General features: G+C 45.6%; 1 protein-coding gene across 2 annotated transcripts in view; it reads left to right on the forward strand.

The window, feature by feature from the left end:
• The window catches only part of GGA3 (golgi associated, gamma adaptin ear containing, ARF binding protein 3), a 36,536-nt gene that overhangs the window by 12,303 nt on the left and 6,894 nt on the right, over window positions 1–17,339 (forward strand). Inside the window, exons 4-15 of one of the 2 annotated variants that reach the window (XM_032792945.2) lie at window positions 316–414; window positions 1,441–1,564; window positions 2,567–2,670; window positions 3,223–3,303; window positions 4,704–4,841; window positions 6,396–6,477; window positions 9,306–9,422; window positions 10,627–10,902; window positions 11,681–11,748; window positions 13,731–14,050; window positions 14,919–15,187; window positions 16,194–16,363. In XM_032792945.2, coding sequence (XP_032648836.1) covers window positions 316–414; window positions 1,441–1,564; window positions 2,567–2,670; window positions 3,223–3,303; window positions 4,704–4,841; window positions 6,396–6,477; window positions 9,306–9,422; window positions 10,627–10,902; window positions 11,681–11,748; window positions 13,731–14,050; window positions 14,919–15,187; window positions 16,194–16,363 — 1,848 coding nt within the window. The remainder of the gene's footprint in view (window positions 1–315; window positions 415–1,440; window positions 1,565–2,566; window positions 2,671–3,222; window positions 3,304–4,703; window positions 4,842–6,395; window positions 6,478–9,305; window positions 9,423–10,626; window positions 10,903–11,680; window positions 11,749–13,730; window positions 14,051–14,918; window positions 15,188–16,193; window positions 16,364–17,339) is intronic. The other variant, XM_032792946.2, reaches the window with a different exon arrangement.

Genomic DNA, 17,339 nt, shown 5'->3' on the forward strand with positions numbered 1-17,339 from the left:
TGCACTGGAGCCAGAAAATCTCAGTTTCACTCTAGATCCTTTTGTTTGTTACTTTCAGGGAGGTTTTTTCCCCCACCGCTGCCACTTTCCAAGAGATGGCCCCTCAGCGTGCTCTGTCAAGATTGGGGAAGCTGCCTCAAAGAAGTGGGGTTCAAGCCTTGTGTCTTTGGGCAGAAGTTCCTCTATCTCAATGAAATGTGACCCTTACCTGTCACCTGTTCTAGTTGGGGCCTCCCTTAGAGGAAAGCAGCTGTGTTATTTCTCTGGGTTTGGGGTGTGTTGATTTCACCACCTGTTTCTGTTGCTTGAACACAGGTGCTGGAAGCTTGTATGAAGAACTGTGGGAGAAGATTTCATAATGAAGTAGGGAAGTTTCGGTTTTTAAACGAGTTAATAAAAGTTGTGTCTCCAAAGGTCAGTCTTTAAGCTATTTTCTATACCTCTGTGTAACAGTCTGACCTTTCTAAAACCATAAGTAGCTCCCAAAGCATGCAGCACAGTATCTGGCTCACTGTGTGAGTTAGTCTGTAGCTTTTGTTTGCTGGGTGTTTTGCACTCTGATTACTAGTTCTCTCAGCAAGCAGCAGTTGTTTTCCCATTGCTTGTGCAATACTTAGCATTGCTCGTTTCCTTAATGTGGTGCAAGGACTTTTAGACTTTGTGTTACTTATTTTGTTTGAACATGATCATCAGCAGGAGGAATTGTGAGTCAGTGGTTAGAGCAAGGGACTAGGAGTTGGGGCTCCTGGATTTGGTTCCTGGGTCTGCTACTGACTTGCTGTGTTGTCTTAGTCAAGTCGATTAATCTCTCTGTGCATCAGTGTGGCAGGTGGATAATACTTATGTACCTTATAGGGATGTTATGGGGCTTGATTCATGTTTGGAAAACATTTTGAGATTCTTTGGTGAAAGATGATGTCAGTGCAAAGTATTATCATCACCACCATTTTCTTAAGACAAAAGCAACTGGACACCAACAGGAGGTTTGATCCTTCTTCCATTGAAGTCACTGGCAAAGCACCTACTGATTTCACTGGGAACAGGATTGGGCCCAGAGCATCCCATTTAGCCGTGGTATAACTCCAAACTGAATTAGGCTCATGTTGTCTCAGGCAGATGGAGATAAGATGATGTTTTATCATGAAACACAATGTAAACGTTACTTTAAAGAGGTGAGGGAAGTTTTGTCTTGGTGAACTGCATCTTGTATCAGTGTAGTTAATGATGAGTGGTCCTCGCCATCTGTGTTAGGAAACTGTATCCCAGATCAACACAGACAGGATGTATAGGATATTCATACTCCCATCTAATGTGAGAACAGACTTTAATGAGCACCAATGAATTCCTATATTGAGTGTTGATTTATTTATTATTTTTTTTTTTTTACAAAGAAAAGAGAGAGACAGATTGACATGTTTTCCTTTTCGCCACCCCTCCCAGTACCTGGGGGACAGAGTCTCAGAGAAAGTGAAAACCAAAGTTATTGAGTTGCTGTACAGCTGGACAGTGGCACTGCCAGAGGAATCCAAAATCAAAGATGCCTACTACATGCTGAAGAGACAAGGTGGGAAGCAGCTTCTCTTTCGTGCATTCTTGTACCCTACATGTTTAAGCAGGAATGTCACAAAGAGGGGACACTTAAGAAGGCAGCCTCTATCTGGGGGCAGGACTTGTTCAATCAGATGGTAGAAAATGCCTTGTCCACATGACAATTTTACACTGGTTTAACTTAAATTGGTTTTTAAGCTGATTTAGTTAGTGCAAACCCCTGTGTAGACACTTTTATTTTAGTTTGAGTGACTTATCTTGATTTAGCTTAAGATGATTCCTTATCAATTTAAACTAAATAAGCCTGATTTAAACCAAAACAAGAGCATCCGCACAGCTTCATGCACCAGCATAACTAAGTTGCTTAAAAATTGCACTTTAAACTGGTGCAACTTTTTCACATAGGCAAGGCCTAAAGTGCTCAGAAGAGATGCTCATAGCTTCAGCACAAAGAGTCTGCCTTCAGAAGCCTCTATGAGTACAATGCAAAGTTAAGGATTCTGTGGTGGGGCCTGGCCATGAAACTTGATCCTTTCTCCAACTATTGGCTAGGAGTCTGTGGATACCACATTCTGCATTATTGTTCTATGCTTGTCTGCTCTGTCTCCCTTATGCTGAAAATATACATGGTTTTGAGTTTTCACAAAGCAGGATTACATTATATTGGGGTTCCAAGGCAATGTGAAAGGAGAAAGACCCAGAGTGGAGAACTATTGATTATACGTCTCGGGTACAGAAACTGTAAGGATGTGGCAAACTAACCCTTGGAGTATTTGCCTTTTCCCTAAGGAAAACATCCCTCAGTTCACCAGATAACATGCACAGGGATTTTGCTGCTGTGTTAATCCTCACTGAAATATCCTTCCATCCCAGTGTTCACAGAGTTGGGCTGCATGTTCCCTCTGAACCCAGTATGCAAGCAGCAGCGCTGCACCCTCTCTGTGCTGCCTGTATGCAGATAGTAGCACTGTCCTGAGTGACTGCAGGTACAAACCTACTTTGTTTTCTCTTCTCTCAGGTGTTGTTATATGTGACCCTGTAATTCCAGTGGATAGAACCCTGATCCCCTCTCCACCACCTCGCCCCAAAAACCCTGTGTTTGATGATGAGGAGAAATCCAAGGTAAAGTGAAGGCTGCAATCTTAATCCCACCAACAAAACAAAACTTTAAGTAAAAGGAAGTGCTCTGACTCAGCTCTAATCTGCTGGTATGTGGGCCTGATTTCACTCGGAGTGTGGGTTTGATTCTTACCACCTAGAGACTTAGAGTTGAAATTCCGAGTGAGAGACCATCTCAGTGTTGTCACTATCTGGCCATTTCTAGTTAAGTCGCTCTCCAACTGCTGTAATGGAGGAGAGGAAAAGCTTTTCACCTTTCTGCACCAGGAGGAACTCTTTTTAGTATCAGAAAGTCTCCAAGATCCCAATGTGCTTGTACTGTATGTAAATGAAAATCTGGCAATTTAACAAAAAACAAAATATCAAATCCATGAATGACTCCTATGGAAGTTACTGTTGCTGAAAAAGCAAAGTAAGCTGCTTTGACCCAAGTCTGCTTTTTCTGAACTGTCCACTTCCCTTTCTTCAGTGGAGCAATCATTGGATACATGATCTTTCTGTCTCCCTTTAATAAGAGACTACTTTTTCCTAAAAAGTTCTCTTCTCTTCTTACAGCTTTTAGCCAAACTGTTAAAAAGCAAAAACCCAGATGACTTACAAGAGGCAAACAAACTTATTAAATCAATGGTAAAAGAGGTAAGAAAAAACAATAGAATTATTTAAGAAACTCCTGTAGGAATTATCATTATCAGGAGCTTGCTTTGTCATTTGTAAACTTTTTAACACTAGCTGGTACGTAGCTTTAGTGACTCGTGAATGGCAGAATCACTAGATTTGTTCTTTCACTCTCCATTAGTATTGCACTAGTTCAGCTATTTAAACCGGCCTGCTCATCTGTGCTTGAAGCTTTAGGGACTGAATGACTCAAAGGAATTTGCAAAGAGGTCTAGAACCTTTCACCTTTACGGTTGCCAGTTCACATCCAGTTGGTAGTAACTGAAATATCATCCAGTGGCTGTTGGGTGGGCTGTGTGAAATGAATTTGTTGGTGTCTCACTGTGGGTCCCAGTTAACAGGTGTCTGCATCACAGAACCTCTGTAGTTGGTTCCCTAGTTGGAAGATATAGCAGAAAAGGCAAGGATCAAATGGACCATGGGGAATGAACTACCTTCTCACCCCTCAAGGGGGCACTCTGCATCAGGGATTGGTGAGGGAGAAGCTTGAAGTGCTGCAGTCTTTTTGGATCTGATCTGTGGATATAGAGGACTGTCTCCAGGGTTGTCAATCTGGCACTTATCGCAAGTTGTCTACATGCACATATATATCCCACCCTACCTATTAATGAAATTGTGATGTCTCCATCCACTCCAGTATCCAGTTGTCTTGGGGTTCAAGTGACCCAATATTGTTCTGGCAAAGAGAAATACAGTTTCTAATTTGGAGAGAATACAAGTCACTGGAATCTCTTTTCTATATAAATTAGCCCTGCCCCCATGCAACTCTAGGCATCACATTGGAGGGGGTTCCCTTATCTTTGGTGGAGAGCATGGATGCCTAATTAGAATGGGTTAAAAATATTCTGACAGAATGTTTTTGGAATGGAAAATGCCAGTTTGTTGAAAGTGAATCCTTTTGCGGAAACATGTTTATTTCAACAAAATTTCATTCAGGGAGAAAATAGAACGGCGCATTCCAATATTCCAATTCTAACTCTTCAGAACAGAATGGTTTGATTTTCTATTTTGAAATGCCTTGTGTTTAATTCTGAAAAATTTTATATTGTGTAATATAACATTTTAAAAAGTCAAAATTAGAACAAAACATTTCAGTTTTATTGAACAAAACATTTCAGTTCACCCAAAACAATTTTGCTTTTAAATTTCTTTCACAAGAAGTTTTGAACGTTTTTGGTTTTATTCTGTGTCAGAATGGAAGGGTTTTTTGAAATTGCAGAATTTCCAACAAAATAGAAAATCTAGTTCCTGCCCAGTTCTATTTCAAAAACGCACCAGCATTTCATCTGATGCGACCCACAGCTGAGCTCCTGCTGTTGAGATCTTATGGGAAGACTCACTCTTCTCTTTTTGTTTTGAAGGATGAGGCTCGGATCCAGAAGGTGACAAAACGCATGCACACTCTAGAGGAAGTGAATAACAACGTGAAGCTGCTGAATGAGATGCTGGTTCACTACAGCAAAGAGGACTCGTCAGAGGCTGATAAGGAGCTCATGAAGGTGAGTACAAGCTCATTCCTCTGCATAGGAGTCCTTCAGCATTTCCTTCTTCCAGACTTTATGGAGCTTTACCTTTGCAAAAAGTTGCAAATACGCAGAACAAAGCGATCAATGATATAAAGAGCAGTGATCAGAGCTGAGAGCAATCTATGGGAATGATCAGCTGGAGGTGATAATACTATGCACATAGTACTTTTCAGCTGACGACTTGTAAAGAAGCAGGCACTATCTCTATTTACAGGTGGTGAAAGTGAGCACACCAGGAATGCATGACTTACTGAGATCACACAGTGTGTCAGTGGCAGAATCAGGAAGCCACATTTTCTGATTCCCTGAGCCACTGGCCATGCTGCTTGTGGTGGAAATAGTCATCTCCCAAAGCACCATATTCAAATAAACTTAAAATCTTTGATCCAAACAACAAAGGTTTCCTTCCCTTCAGGGGAAAAGCTTGTAAACACTGTATTTAATGGAGAGAGCACCAAGAAAATTATAACCAAAAGGGACGATAAAGATTGGTTTAATTTCTATAATAGACACAGATTTTTAATCTACCAGGGGTTCTCCGTGACTGTACACATACATTTCACTCTATAATATAAAAAAAGATACATGAGCACATGAGGTGATGACAAAAAATACCCACAACTAATTCAGAAACTTTCCCTTCCTTGAACTCATCTCCACCAGAGTGGAGGTAGTGGGCTGTGTGCTCATGGACCACTCCCTGGACTGAAGACCGGAATTTTGGTTATGGCACTGGACTGGCACTAAGGAGATCTGAATTCAGTTCCCAGCTCTCACTTTGAGCAAGTCATGTGGTTTTCTTGTACCCAGTTCCCCATCTGTAAAATGGTAATGACAATACTTCTGTTCTCCCAGTTAGATCAGAGGCTCTTTGGGGCAGGGAGTTTACAGCACCTAGCACAATGGGACCCCCATCCTCATTTGGGGTCGTAAGGAGCTACTGTAGCAGAGATGATGATAAAAATAGTCCAGCATATAGAGTACAAAGAGAATTAAGCATAAATGGCGATAGCATGGAGGACTGATGGTATCAGTGGCAGGCTGTGACATTTGTAGTAAGACATGCAACAACTCACTTGCATGCCTAACGTGGTTCAAAACGGTGTCCTCCATGCAGCATGACCTTCCAAGTACAGCAAGATTTACAAAATGGCATCCCCCTTTGGTGCTGGACAGAATAGTCCTGCAGGCCGCTGGCTGGACAATGCACAGCCAGTTGGGCATGTAGTGCGTGCCTTGTGTACATAGCATACTACTGGCTGATATTCATCTTTATTATACTGAGAATGTAGATCGGACTTGTTCTCCTTATGCTGATAAAAATGTGAATAGCTCCCTGTAGAGCTGGGAAAGGGGAATTTGGACACCCAGTTGGACCAGCACTCGCATCAAGAAAAGACTCTGGGTCTCCCTTCACACTGGGACTTCCATGCAGATGAATCATTTCATGCTGACTCCAAGAGCAGGGTTTGTTGCTGTTGATGGCTTTTGGCTGATAAGACCCTTTCTCCTGATCTCTCTTCCCAGGAGCTCTACGAAAGGTGTGAAACCAAAAGACGGACGTTATTCAAACTGGCCAGTGAAACAGAGGATAACGACAGCAGTTTGGGTAAAACAACCATCTCCCCTTTTTGGTGGGGAGGGTATGTGGGAGAGGGATAGCTCATAGGTGGGAGAGGGATAGCTCAGTGGTTTGAGCATTGGCCTGCTAAACAACTGAGGAGAGTTGGCAGTTTTTCAAAGGGACACTATTAAGGGCCCAAAAGCAAGCTATTCCAATGGGTATGAAAGATAGGAAATGTGGCAAAAGACCACCTTTGCTTAACCACAAGATCTTGCATGACCTACAAAATAAAAAGGAGTCATATAATAAATGGAAACTAGGTCAGATTACAAAGGATGAATATAGGCAAATAACACCAGAATGCAGGGGCCCTAAGATTAGAAAGGCAAAGGCACAAAATGAGCTCAAACTAGCTATGGGAATAAAGGGAAACAAGAAGACTTTTTATCAATACATTAGAAGCAAGAGGAAGACCAAGGACAGGGTAGGCCCACTGCTCAGTGAGGAGGGAGAAACAGTAACAGGAAACTTGGAAATGGCAGAGATGCTTAATGACTTCTTTGTTTCGGTCTTCACTGAGAAGTCTGAAAGGATGTCTAACATAGTGAATGCTTATGGGAAGGGGGTAGGTTTAGAAGATAAAATAAAAAAAGAGCAAGTTAAAAATCACTTAGAAAAGTTAGATGCCTGCAAGTCACCAGGGCCTGATGAAATGCATCCTAGAATACTCAAGGAGTTAATAGAGGAGGTATCTGAGCCTCTAGCTATTATCTTTGGAAAGTCATGGGAGAAGGGAGAGATTCCAGAAGACTGGAAAAGGGCAAATATAGTGCCCATCTATAAAAAGGGAAATAAAAACAACCCAGGAAACTACAGACCAGTTAGTTTAACTTCTGTGCCAGGGAAGATAATGGAGCAAGTAATTAAAGAAATCATCTGCAAACACTTGGAAGGTGGTAAGGTGATAGGGAATAGCCAGCATGGATTTGTAAAGAACAAATCGTGTCAAACCAATCTGATAGCTTTCTTTGATAGGATAACGAGTCTTGTGGATAAGGGAGAAGCGGTGGATGTGGTATACCTAGACTTTAGTAAGGCATTTGATACGGTCTCGCATGATATCCTTATCGATAAACTAGGCAAATACAATTTAGATGGGGCTACTATAAGGTGGGTGCATAACTGGCTGGATAACCGTACTCAGAGAGTAGTTATTAATGGCTCCCAATCCTGCTGGAAAGGTATAACAAGTGGGGTTCCGCAGGGGTCTGTTTTGGGACCGGCTCTGTTCAATATCTTCATCAACGACTTAGATGTTGGCATAGAAAGTACGCTTATTAAGTTTGCGGACGATACCAAACTGGGAGGGATTGCAACTGCTTTGGAGGACAGGGTCAAAATTCAAAATGATCTGGACAAATTGGAGAAATGGTCTGAGGTAAACCGGATGAAGTTCAATAAAGACAAATGCAAAGTGCTCCACTTAGGAAGGAACAATCAGTTTCACACATACAGAATGGGAAGAGACTGTCTAGGAAGGAGTATGGCAGAAAGAGATCTAGGGGTCATAGTGGACCACAAGCTAAATATGAGTCAACAGTGTGATACTGTTGCAAAAAAAGCAAACGTGATTCTGGGATGCATTAACAGGTGTGTTGTAAACAAGACACGAGAAGTCATTCTTCCGCTCTACTCTGCGCTGGTTAGGCCTCAACTGGAGTATTGTGTCCAGTTCTGGGCACCGCATTTCAAGAAAGATGTGGAGAAATTGGAGAGGGTCCAGAGAAGAGCAACAAGAATGATTAAAGGTCTTGAGAACATGACCTATGAAGGAAGGCTGAAAGAATTGGGTTTATTTAGTTTGGAAAAGAGAAGACTGAGAGGGGACATGATAGCAGTTTTCAGGTATCTAAAAGGGTGTCATCAGGAGGAGGAAGAAAACTTGTTCACCTTAGCCTCTAATGATAGAACAAGAAGCAATGGGCTTAAACTGCAGCAAGGGAGATTTAGGTTGAACATTAGGAAAAAGTTCCTAACGGTCAGGGTAGTTAAACACTGGAATAAATTGCCTAGGGAGTTTGTGGAATCTCCATATCTGGAGATACTTAAAAGTAGGTTAGATAAATGTCTATCAGGGATGGTCGAGACAGTATTTGGTCCTGCCATGAGGGCAGGGGACTGGACTTAATGACCTCTCGAGATCCCTTCCAGTCCTAGAGTCTGTGAATCTATGAATCTATGAATCTAAACCCAGGGTTGTGAGTTCAGTCCTTAAGGGGGCCACTTAGGGATCTAGGGCAAAAATCAGTACTGGGTCCTGCTAGTAAAGGCAGGAGGCTGGACTTGATGACCTTTCGAGGTTCCTTCCAGTTCTAGGAGATGGGTATATCTCCAATTACTATATTATTATTAAGAAGGGGATTGCAGCCAGATTGGTGTGGCCAGTAGCTGGGCAGGAATACAGCAAGAGGCCTATTAATGTTATGTTACTTCTTTCTGTGCCTCCATGGATATGTGTGGCCTCTAACAGGCAGATAAAAACCCAAGGCCCTTAAAGCTTATGATCTAAATTAGAGCAGGGCCTTGGCAGTAAGAATTGATTGGGAGGGAGGCTATGTGGGAAACGATCTCAGTGAACACAAGGTAGGGGCATACAGCACTTAGAAGAGGGGAGATGTCTCTATGGGAGCTAATCACTGAGTTGAGAATGGGGCCCCGTTGTGTGAGGCGCTGAACAGACAGCCCCTGCCCTGAAGAGCTTACAGTCTAAATAATGGGTTGTTGTTGATTATGATGATTGAGCATCCAAAGTAGTAGAGCGAGCCAAATGACTGAAATCTCTACTGGAGTTTTTGCCTCTCTTCCACATCTAGGGGATATTCTTCAGGCCAGTGACAATTTATCCCGGGTAATAAATTCCTATAAAAAAATAATTGAGGGTCAAGTGATCAATGGTGAAGTGGATATCCCGACACTGTCTGCAACAGAAGGTGAGTAGCCATCTGTTCTGTTCAGTTTTGAATCCTGTCATTTTGAATTTCCTCTTGTGAAGGATGTCCAAATAATTGCAGTAATGGAGAGTATTTTCAGCTGTTTGGGCTAAAATCTGCCCAGGTAGGAATGACAAATCAGCTTCCAAACAGCAGGCATTGATGGCCACACAGATGAGTTTGTAATTCTGGCCACCAGTGACAATGCTTTGACTTGGAAGGCTCTGCCATTTCCACAGCTGGCTTTTTAATAATGAAACCTTATGACCTGTGACGTTCTGACTAAGCAGACCTGCATCTGAGCTGAGCTTTCCTATCTGGATTACTAACAGCTGATGTGGAATGCAACATTTTAGTTAGATTATTCAACCGTCCTGGTCCCACCTGAACGGTTAAATACCAGCAGGGAAGAAGTTAACATACATTTATTGTTTATCTTGTTCTCTGTGCTTAGATAATGTTCCCAACCTTACATTTAAGGGATTGGAGTAGGGGTTCACGAGTCAAGGGATGTGGGTTCTGTTTCTAGTTCTGCCAGCAGCTCTGTGTGAATTTAGACCAGTCCCTTAGCAGCCACTATCTGCCTAAGTTTCCCCATCTGGAAAACGGGACTAACAATACCCACTTCTCTGGGGTGTCATGAGGCATAATTATTGTTTGGAAAACACTTCAAGATTCTTTGATAAAAAATATGAGGGAAATGACCATTGTACAGAATGGTGTCCCTTGTCATAGGGAAGAGCCAGGATTTGGTTGTGATGAACGTGAAGGGGCTCTGGACACAGTTCTCTTTGGCTCGCTAGTAACGCCTTGATTGACTCCAGCCTGTGCTGCCTATTGTCACCACACTGGGTCTCCCAAGTTCTAGCCAGAGCTATGCAGGCATGGAAAGGATTGCCAACTACACTGCACATAGTACATGCAGTGGAGAGAGCAGTGCCTGGATTGGGCTCCTCTTTTTATACAGAAGTTTCCTAACTATACAGTGTCCAGTTCAATAGCAGTTTAACAGCAAATACTCCAGTGGAAAGCATCTAGGTTTCCTCTCTTCTGAGGAGTCAGAAATTCTGATTAAAAGAGAAACACCCCCTACCCAAAGCATCATCTGTGATAACTTGGCCCTGGATATTGTCTTCACATTGTTCAGAGCCTTTGCTCCAGCTGACTGCAGTCCCTCTTATAGCTTTTCTCCCCATCTCTGCAGGAAGCGATTCCACCAGTAATCTCAGCGCGCTCATTGACCTCGTTGGCGTGGACATCTCCAGTACCCCGCCACCGCCAATGCCACCTGAAACACTAACGCCAGCACCAGCGCTAGTGCCGACACAAGCTTCATCAGAAATCCCCATCCTCCCACCTCCTCCCCAAAAGTTTGGTCATTCACGGAGCCGGTCCTCCAGCCAAGTAGAAGCTCCTCTGACTCATCAGAGCAGCACAGCCAATTCCCTTTTCTTGCTGGATGAGGAGCTGCTGTGTTTAGGTAAGAGGCTGGTGTGGCTAGGGTGTGTTCTGGGGAAAGGGTTTTATCTGGAGCTTGGTTCTAGAGCTAGGCAGCAGAGAACAGTATATTAGTACTAGCCATAGATTGCCAATTCTGTGGTTTATTATTCTGGTTTGTTTTGGATGTCATCCAGTGGACACCTAAGAAGCTCCCTCCACTGAGTGGCCCAGCGAATGGGAATTTGGCAGTAGGCTAGAGTTAAAACCTCTGGAGGTTCCTGCTGAAATCAGGGGTAGGTCACAAATGCAGTGAGTTTGCCGTAATCCCAGTCTAAGCCCTCCGGATGCTTGTCCACATCAGAAAATCATCACCACACTTCGTGACAAGTTTCAGGACTGAAACAGCAGTGAGTGCTGTGGTTAGGAGAAAGTGCATTAGCAAATCTGCCTAGGCAGCCTGCACAGTACGTGCCTTTGGGACTCTGGTACTGAATAACTGGGGGTGCTATAGGTCAGGTAAGAGGAACATTGGAAGTGCTGAATGGAGAGGCTTGGCTGCATGTGCACGATATGCCTGCATGAGATCTGTGAGCCTGTGACTGATCATTGACATTGAGCGTGCATGTTTCTTTCATCAGGCTTTCAAACTGTTACAGAGTTGAACTGAGTAGTTTTACCACAGTGGTCAAACTCCCTATAGGAGGTAGGAGGAGGTTAGGAAGACTAGCCGTCTAGCTCCCCATCTTATTGCCTGTCGACTTTAATGTTGAGAATTTTTGCAGTTTTACTCCAGTTTCCATCTTTTCTTCTGCATTCAGGCCTGAATGACCCAGCCCCCAGTGCAGTGAAAGAGTCGACTGAAAACAACCAGTGGAATATGTTCCAGGTATGAAGAGAGGGATTTATTGAGAAAGAGACTGTCATTGTGGGAGGTCTCTCAGCACTCTCGATGTTGCAGTGGTGGTGCTTTTGCCATATCCTGGGGGAATGCTCACACGCAGGCCAGAGACAATAACTGTTCCAGACATGAAGGCCTGTGTCTTGCCTCTGGCCTTGCGTAACTGGGATATCTGAACCAGTACAGAGAAGATATCTCTGCTTTCACTTTCCTTCTTTGTATGTGCTGCTTTTTGGTGTGTACCTCAACAAAGCTTGCTACAAAAGCTACCCTCTCACATGGGGAGGATGTCAGTAAAGCTAGACTGAATAGAAACACAAGGGATGCACCCAGTTTGCAAGGGAATAGTTGTATTCTGGACTGAATACACTCACAGGCCAAAGGCAGAGTCCATCGTCCCAGGATACTGGGACTGCTGAATGAACAGGTAGCACCTTTCAGTTATTGCTACACTGAAATGTACTGTCCATCTTCTCTCCCCTCTGCTCTGGCTATTTACGCCTGAGGGCATTCTGCGCCAAAAAAAACAAAAATTCTGCATACGATATTTTAAAATTCTACAAAATTCTGCATATTTTATTTGTCAAATAAATGTGGAGGCTCCAGCATGGCATTGGGGAGCACCAGCCACTGGCTGCACAGAGGTGGGAGATCACTGTGCAGCTCCGGCTCCCCTTCTTCCCCGCACTGCTGGGACATGGACTCAGCAGTGAGGCTCCACCCACCCTGACACAGCGCAAGGACTGGGCCTGCCACAGAAACACCCCAGGACCCTGTGCCAGGTGCACCAGGTGTGCACAGGGAGGCTCAGCAAGGCAGGATCCAAGTGTGGAGGGGCTTAGTGTGGGGATATCCAGGTGCAGTTTGAGAGGATTCTTTGGGGGGCAGTCTGGGTGTGGGCAGCTCAGTGGGGGATATGGGTGTTGGGGGGGATCTGGATGCACAGGGGCTTGTTCGTGATTCTGGGTGCAATGGTAATGGGACTCTGCAGGGGGGTCCAGGTGAAGGTGGTTGGGGTTCAGTGGGGGAGGGGTCCAGGTGCAGCTGGTTGGGGCTCAGAAGAATGGGGATCTGGGTTGGGGTGGTCCAAGTGCAGGGGGAGTGGGGCTCATCGGGGGGGGGTCCTGGAGGCAGGGGGTGGTGAGGCTTGGCAGGAGGGTCAGGGTATGAGAGGGTCTGAAGGGACAGGGGTTGGGCAGATGGGGAAGCAGCTCCCTGTACAGGGATCCCTCCCCCTGCAGCTGAGGAGCGATGGGTGCTGGAAGCGCGAGGTAGGGGGTGGAGGGGGAGTTTGCAGAGCTTCCTAAAGCTGGGGGAGAGATATGGGGGTGGGTCTGACACGGCCCCGAATGCTGTGCAGGGGAAGAGGAAGTCCCGTCCTGCCCAGCCAGGACTAGCAGCTGAGCCTGGTGCAGGGTAGGAGCCACCAGCCGGGTCTTCCCCACTCTCACCCCGTTGCCAATGTGATTTACCTCGCTGGCGGCTGCCCTGGGCACCCAAAACATACTGCTGGGGAAGGTCGTATGACTGCTCTTGTGGCTTCCCTTTGTTTCCCCGTCAGAAAGTAATTTTTCTGCTTGAAGCAAAGAAATCTGCGGATGACATCATTTCTGTGCATGCGCAGTGGCACAGAATTCCCCTAGGAGTAGGCTATTGTAAGTTTCTCTGCTCTGTTAGGATACTGCCCTTCGGAATTCCCATCCAAATGCTCATAATAAACATGGCCACCTCAGCTTCTGACTCCTCCCCACCTAGCTCCTGTCCACTAGTAGTATCCAGTCCAGCACAGCTCCATATGCTGTCAAGTAAACTACAAATGGGATGTAGTCCAACAGATGCGACATACTCTCCTGCTTGCCATTGGCTTCCTCCCCCTCATGTCCTAATGAGTGAGGCCTATCTCAGTGAGTTACAGTGGTATCTAAGGCATGGTAGGAATTAATAGCATGCACCTGTCCCCTCTGTTGCAGAATGACCAGATGGACCTGGACTTCTTTAGTCCGAAGCTGGTGACTGTCGCCTGCAATACTGCAGTGAACCCTCTTCATCACACATCGCAGTCTGTGTGTGGAACATCAGCACCTCTGCCTTCCACTTTCACAGCTCCTCAGACTATTTCTAATATCCCTGCACCTAATACAGACCCGTTCGTGTTCTCTGGTGGACCAGCAGCCCCTCTGGGCCCACCGAAGGCTATGCCAGCTACCCCCCAGTACCTCAGTTCAGCCATGGGAAGCAATGCTTTGCATAATATGGATGCACTGGGACATCTTATTGAAGAGGCCAAAGGGTAATAGTCCTGGATTTTGCTTCCTCTCTCCCGTTTGAAAGTTACCCTTCTACAGCTATCAGGTTTCCAATAAGGATGTCCTGTTTCTCGCTCTAGTTTGATGGAAGTTTACTGTTGAATAGTGATGGTCTTACATTTATTTAGCATCTCTCCTCTTGAAGGATCTCAAAACGCTTTACAAACTGATATACAAACTATACCCAAAGGTCACTGACCCACCACTGAAATGCAGCCAGCTTGGTGGTGAAGCACAGCAGCTGCTTTGAACTGCACAGCTACACTACACATTAATTTAGGTAGGCAGATTGGTAAGTTGACCAGAACACTGGGGCTAACAGAGCCTACTCTTGTGAAAAGTGCCCTGAGATCCTTAAATGACCATAAGGAACCAGGACCCTTGTTTTCATCTCATCCTCCAGCAGTATTGGGTCCCACCACATTGCTGATTTGGAGAGCAGTGACACCTCCCAAATCACCACCACTCCCTGAAACATTGTGGTTTTCTGTGTAGTACTCACCCAGCTCAACACTACTCAGCACACAAGACTTTACAGTGTCATGACACCATGGTACGATTGCAGGCCACTGCTTTCACTCTAGATCACTTGATTGAGAGAGATCACTTGATCATTACCTGTTAGGTTCACTTCCTCTGGGGCACCTGGCATTGGCCACTGTCAGCAGACAGGATACTGGGCTGGATGGACCTTTGGTCTGACCCAGTATGGCCATTCTTAATGATTTGCCATTGTCTCTAGTAGTGTGGGAGATGGAGTGAAAGCCTGGTTCACGCTCAGTGCTGTCACTGCCACTTCTGCTAGCCAATATAGTTCTTAATTTGGCACTTCTGTTTTTGTCTCCCTCCTAGGACTTCAGCCCAAGTGAAGTCAGAGCCCTCCGTATTCCACCCTGGGGTTACCTTGCCAGCCACTGTCACCTCTGCCCCTTTAATATCCACCACAGGATTGCCAGTCGCTGCTCCAGTGGCCTCTACTGTTCCTTTTCCAAGCAGCTGCACAGCTGGTTCAGGAAACCTTCTCTACCAACCAGGTTCATTCCAACAGCAGGGCAGCCCTCTGAAAGGGCCTGACGCTTCTTTGGCCAATGTCCATGTTCCACTGGAATCCATTAAACCCAGTAAGTATCTCAGACCCTTTTCAGCTTGCTCCCAACCCTGGACTGTCACTGTTCCAATACTATTCTCAGACGCTGTCAGTTAGCGGTACAGGGCCAAATTCTCTCTGTAGCACCTAGACAACACTGAAGCATGTCTATGGGGTTGCAGGGATGGAACCGAGAGGAGAATCCAGCCCGTAGCACAGATTGCATTTAGGGAGGCTATGCAACTAGTTCTGGTTGTAACTTTCCGGTTTCCAAGGATGGAGCTGTTGGAAGTTAAGCATGGAATGGACTTTCTTTCATTTGGACCTGCCCTGCCCACAGCACAATATGTGCAAAAGATTGTAGGGTCTCAGGCCAGGGTTTTATGGCCACCTCCTTCCAACCAGCAAGAGAATTAAGAGGTGTTTAAGTCCCTTAGTTTGAAACTACTGTTTCTCCTTGGAATCCTCTTTCTGTGTTCTCTGTACACTGCTGCACGTGTACAGTCGAGCTGACAGTTGCCTCTGAGACTGTGTTGCCACTTACAGCGCTGGAGTTCTCTGAAACAACATACTGCAATGTGCCACTCAACCCAGGTGCTAAGAGCCTCACTCCTGACACTGCAAACCATGGTTAGCTTTGAGCCAGGGTCCCTACTGTGTAGCAGTGCTGTCATCTTGACACACACCCAGCAGTGCTTCTTGCCTGTGCTACTGCCCTTACACACCTCCACTGTGTTCTACCTAAAAACCATCCGGCTATGTCAAAGCCCAGTCCAGCCCTGGCTAAGCAGGAGAGCGACACGCAGGGTGTCTGTTCTGATGAGGAGGCGATTGGCCTTTGGATAAAGTAGGTTGTTGCATTCAGAGCACAAAACATTTTGCTCCTGAAGGCGGTTTTAAACCGGGGAAAGCTTTGTTAGTTCTCTGAGGAAGCTCCTGCCATGGAGAGAAATGCCAAGTAGTGAGATTCCAGGGTTGAATTGCATAATGCTACTACAGATATAGTCTTGTGTTTCGCTTCCCCTTCTCTCCATCCCCAGGCTGTGCTCTTCCTGTGACAGCCTATGACAAGAACGGGTTCAGGATCCTCTTACACTTTGCCAAGGAGTGCCCACCGGGGAGGTCAGATGTGCTGGTTGTGGTGGTGTCCATGTTAAACACAGCACCTCTTCCTGTGAAGAACATTGTACTGCAGGCTGCAGTACCAAAGGTAGGGACACGCAGACTTGAAGGTAGATGGGCATCCTGCTTTGAAACAATGGGTGTGAGCTCTGGGATTCGGACATGACTTTACAGCGCGAGCTTTTCTTGAGCCTCCACTCTTTCTGCTTCCAAAGAACCCTAAAAGAGAGGAGAGATGATCTCTCTATATCCTAAATAACATGTAGCAACAGAAACTGCTAGTAGAGAGTATATATCCTGCAGAGTAAAGTCAGCTCAGCTTTATGTTTATGTACTGAGCTGGGGTTAACTCAGTGGCTGGACTGTTCACACACGCTAAGCTTCATCCTTCAGTCTTCAGGGGTTTGAGTTTTAAAAGGTCTATTGACACCACATGGAAAAATGTTCTATTCTGGCCTTGCCTACACAACCACAGCAGTGTCAGGGACACTGCTAACACTTGGCTAACAGTTGTGGTGTAGCTGGGACCTACCCATGTCCCTGTAATTGGGTTAAAGCCTCAGCTTCCTGACAACGTGATCAATGAATGGAATAAACTCCCAAATGGTGGGTTTAAACCCCATTGAAAGGAACATTTAAAACTAAACTGGACACTCGACCAGAAAATATACAATAGGGAATAATCCTGTCCTGGCCAAGAAATGAACTAGAACAGAAGTGGGCAAACTACGGCCCACAGGCCACATCCGGTCCATGGGACCGTCCTGCCCAGCCCTTGAGCTTCCCAGCAGCCCCACCACCGAGCAGGCAGTGCTCTGGACAGCAGGGCTGCGTGCATCTGGCTCTGGCTGGGCAGTGTGGTGGCCAGACATGCTGCTCTGAGCAGCATGATAAGGTGGCCGGGGGGTTGGATAGGGGGCATAGGGTCCCAGGGGATGGGGAGCAGGGGGCGGTTGGATGGGACAGAGGTTCTGGGGGAGGCGGTCAGGGGATGGGGAATGAGGGGGTGTGGAATTGGTTTGTTTGCTGTTGAGAAGGGAGCCAGGCCAGTTCTCAGGGAACGA

This window comes from Chelonoidis abingdonii, chromosome 13 (assembly GCF_003597395.2).
Source record: "Chelonoidis abingdonii isolate Lonesome George chromosome 13, CheloAbing_2.0, whole genome shotgun sequence".
Lineage (NCBI taxonomy): Eukaryota > Metazoa > Chordata > Testudines > Testudinidae > Chelonoidis > Chelonoidis abingdonii.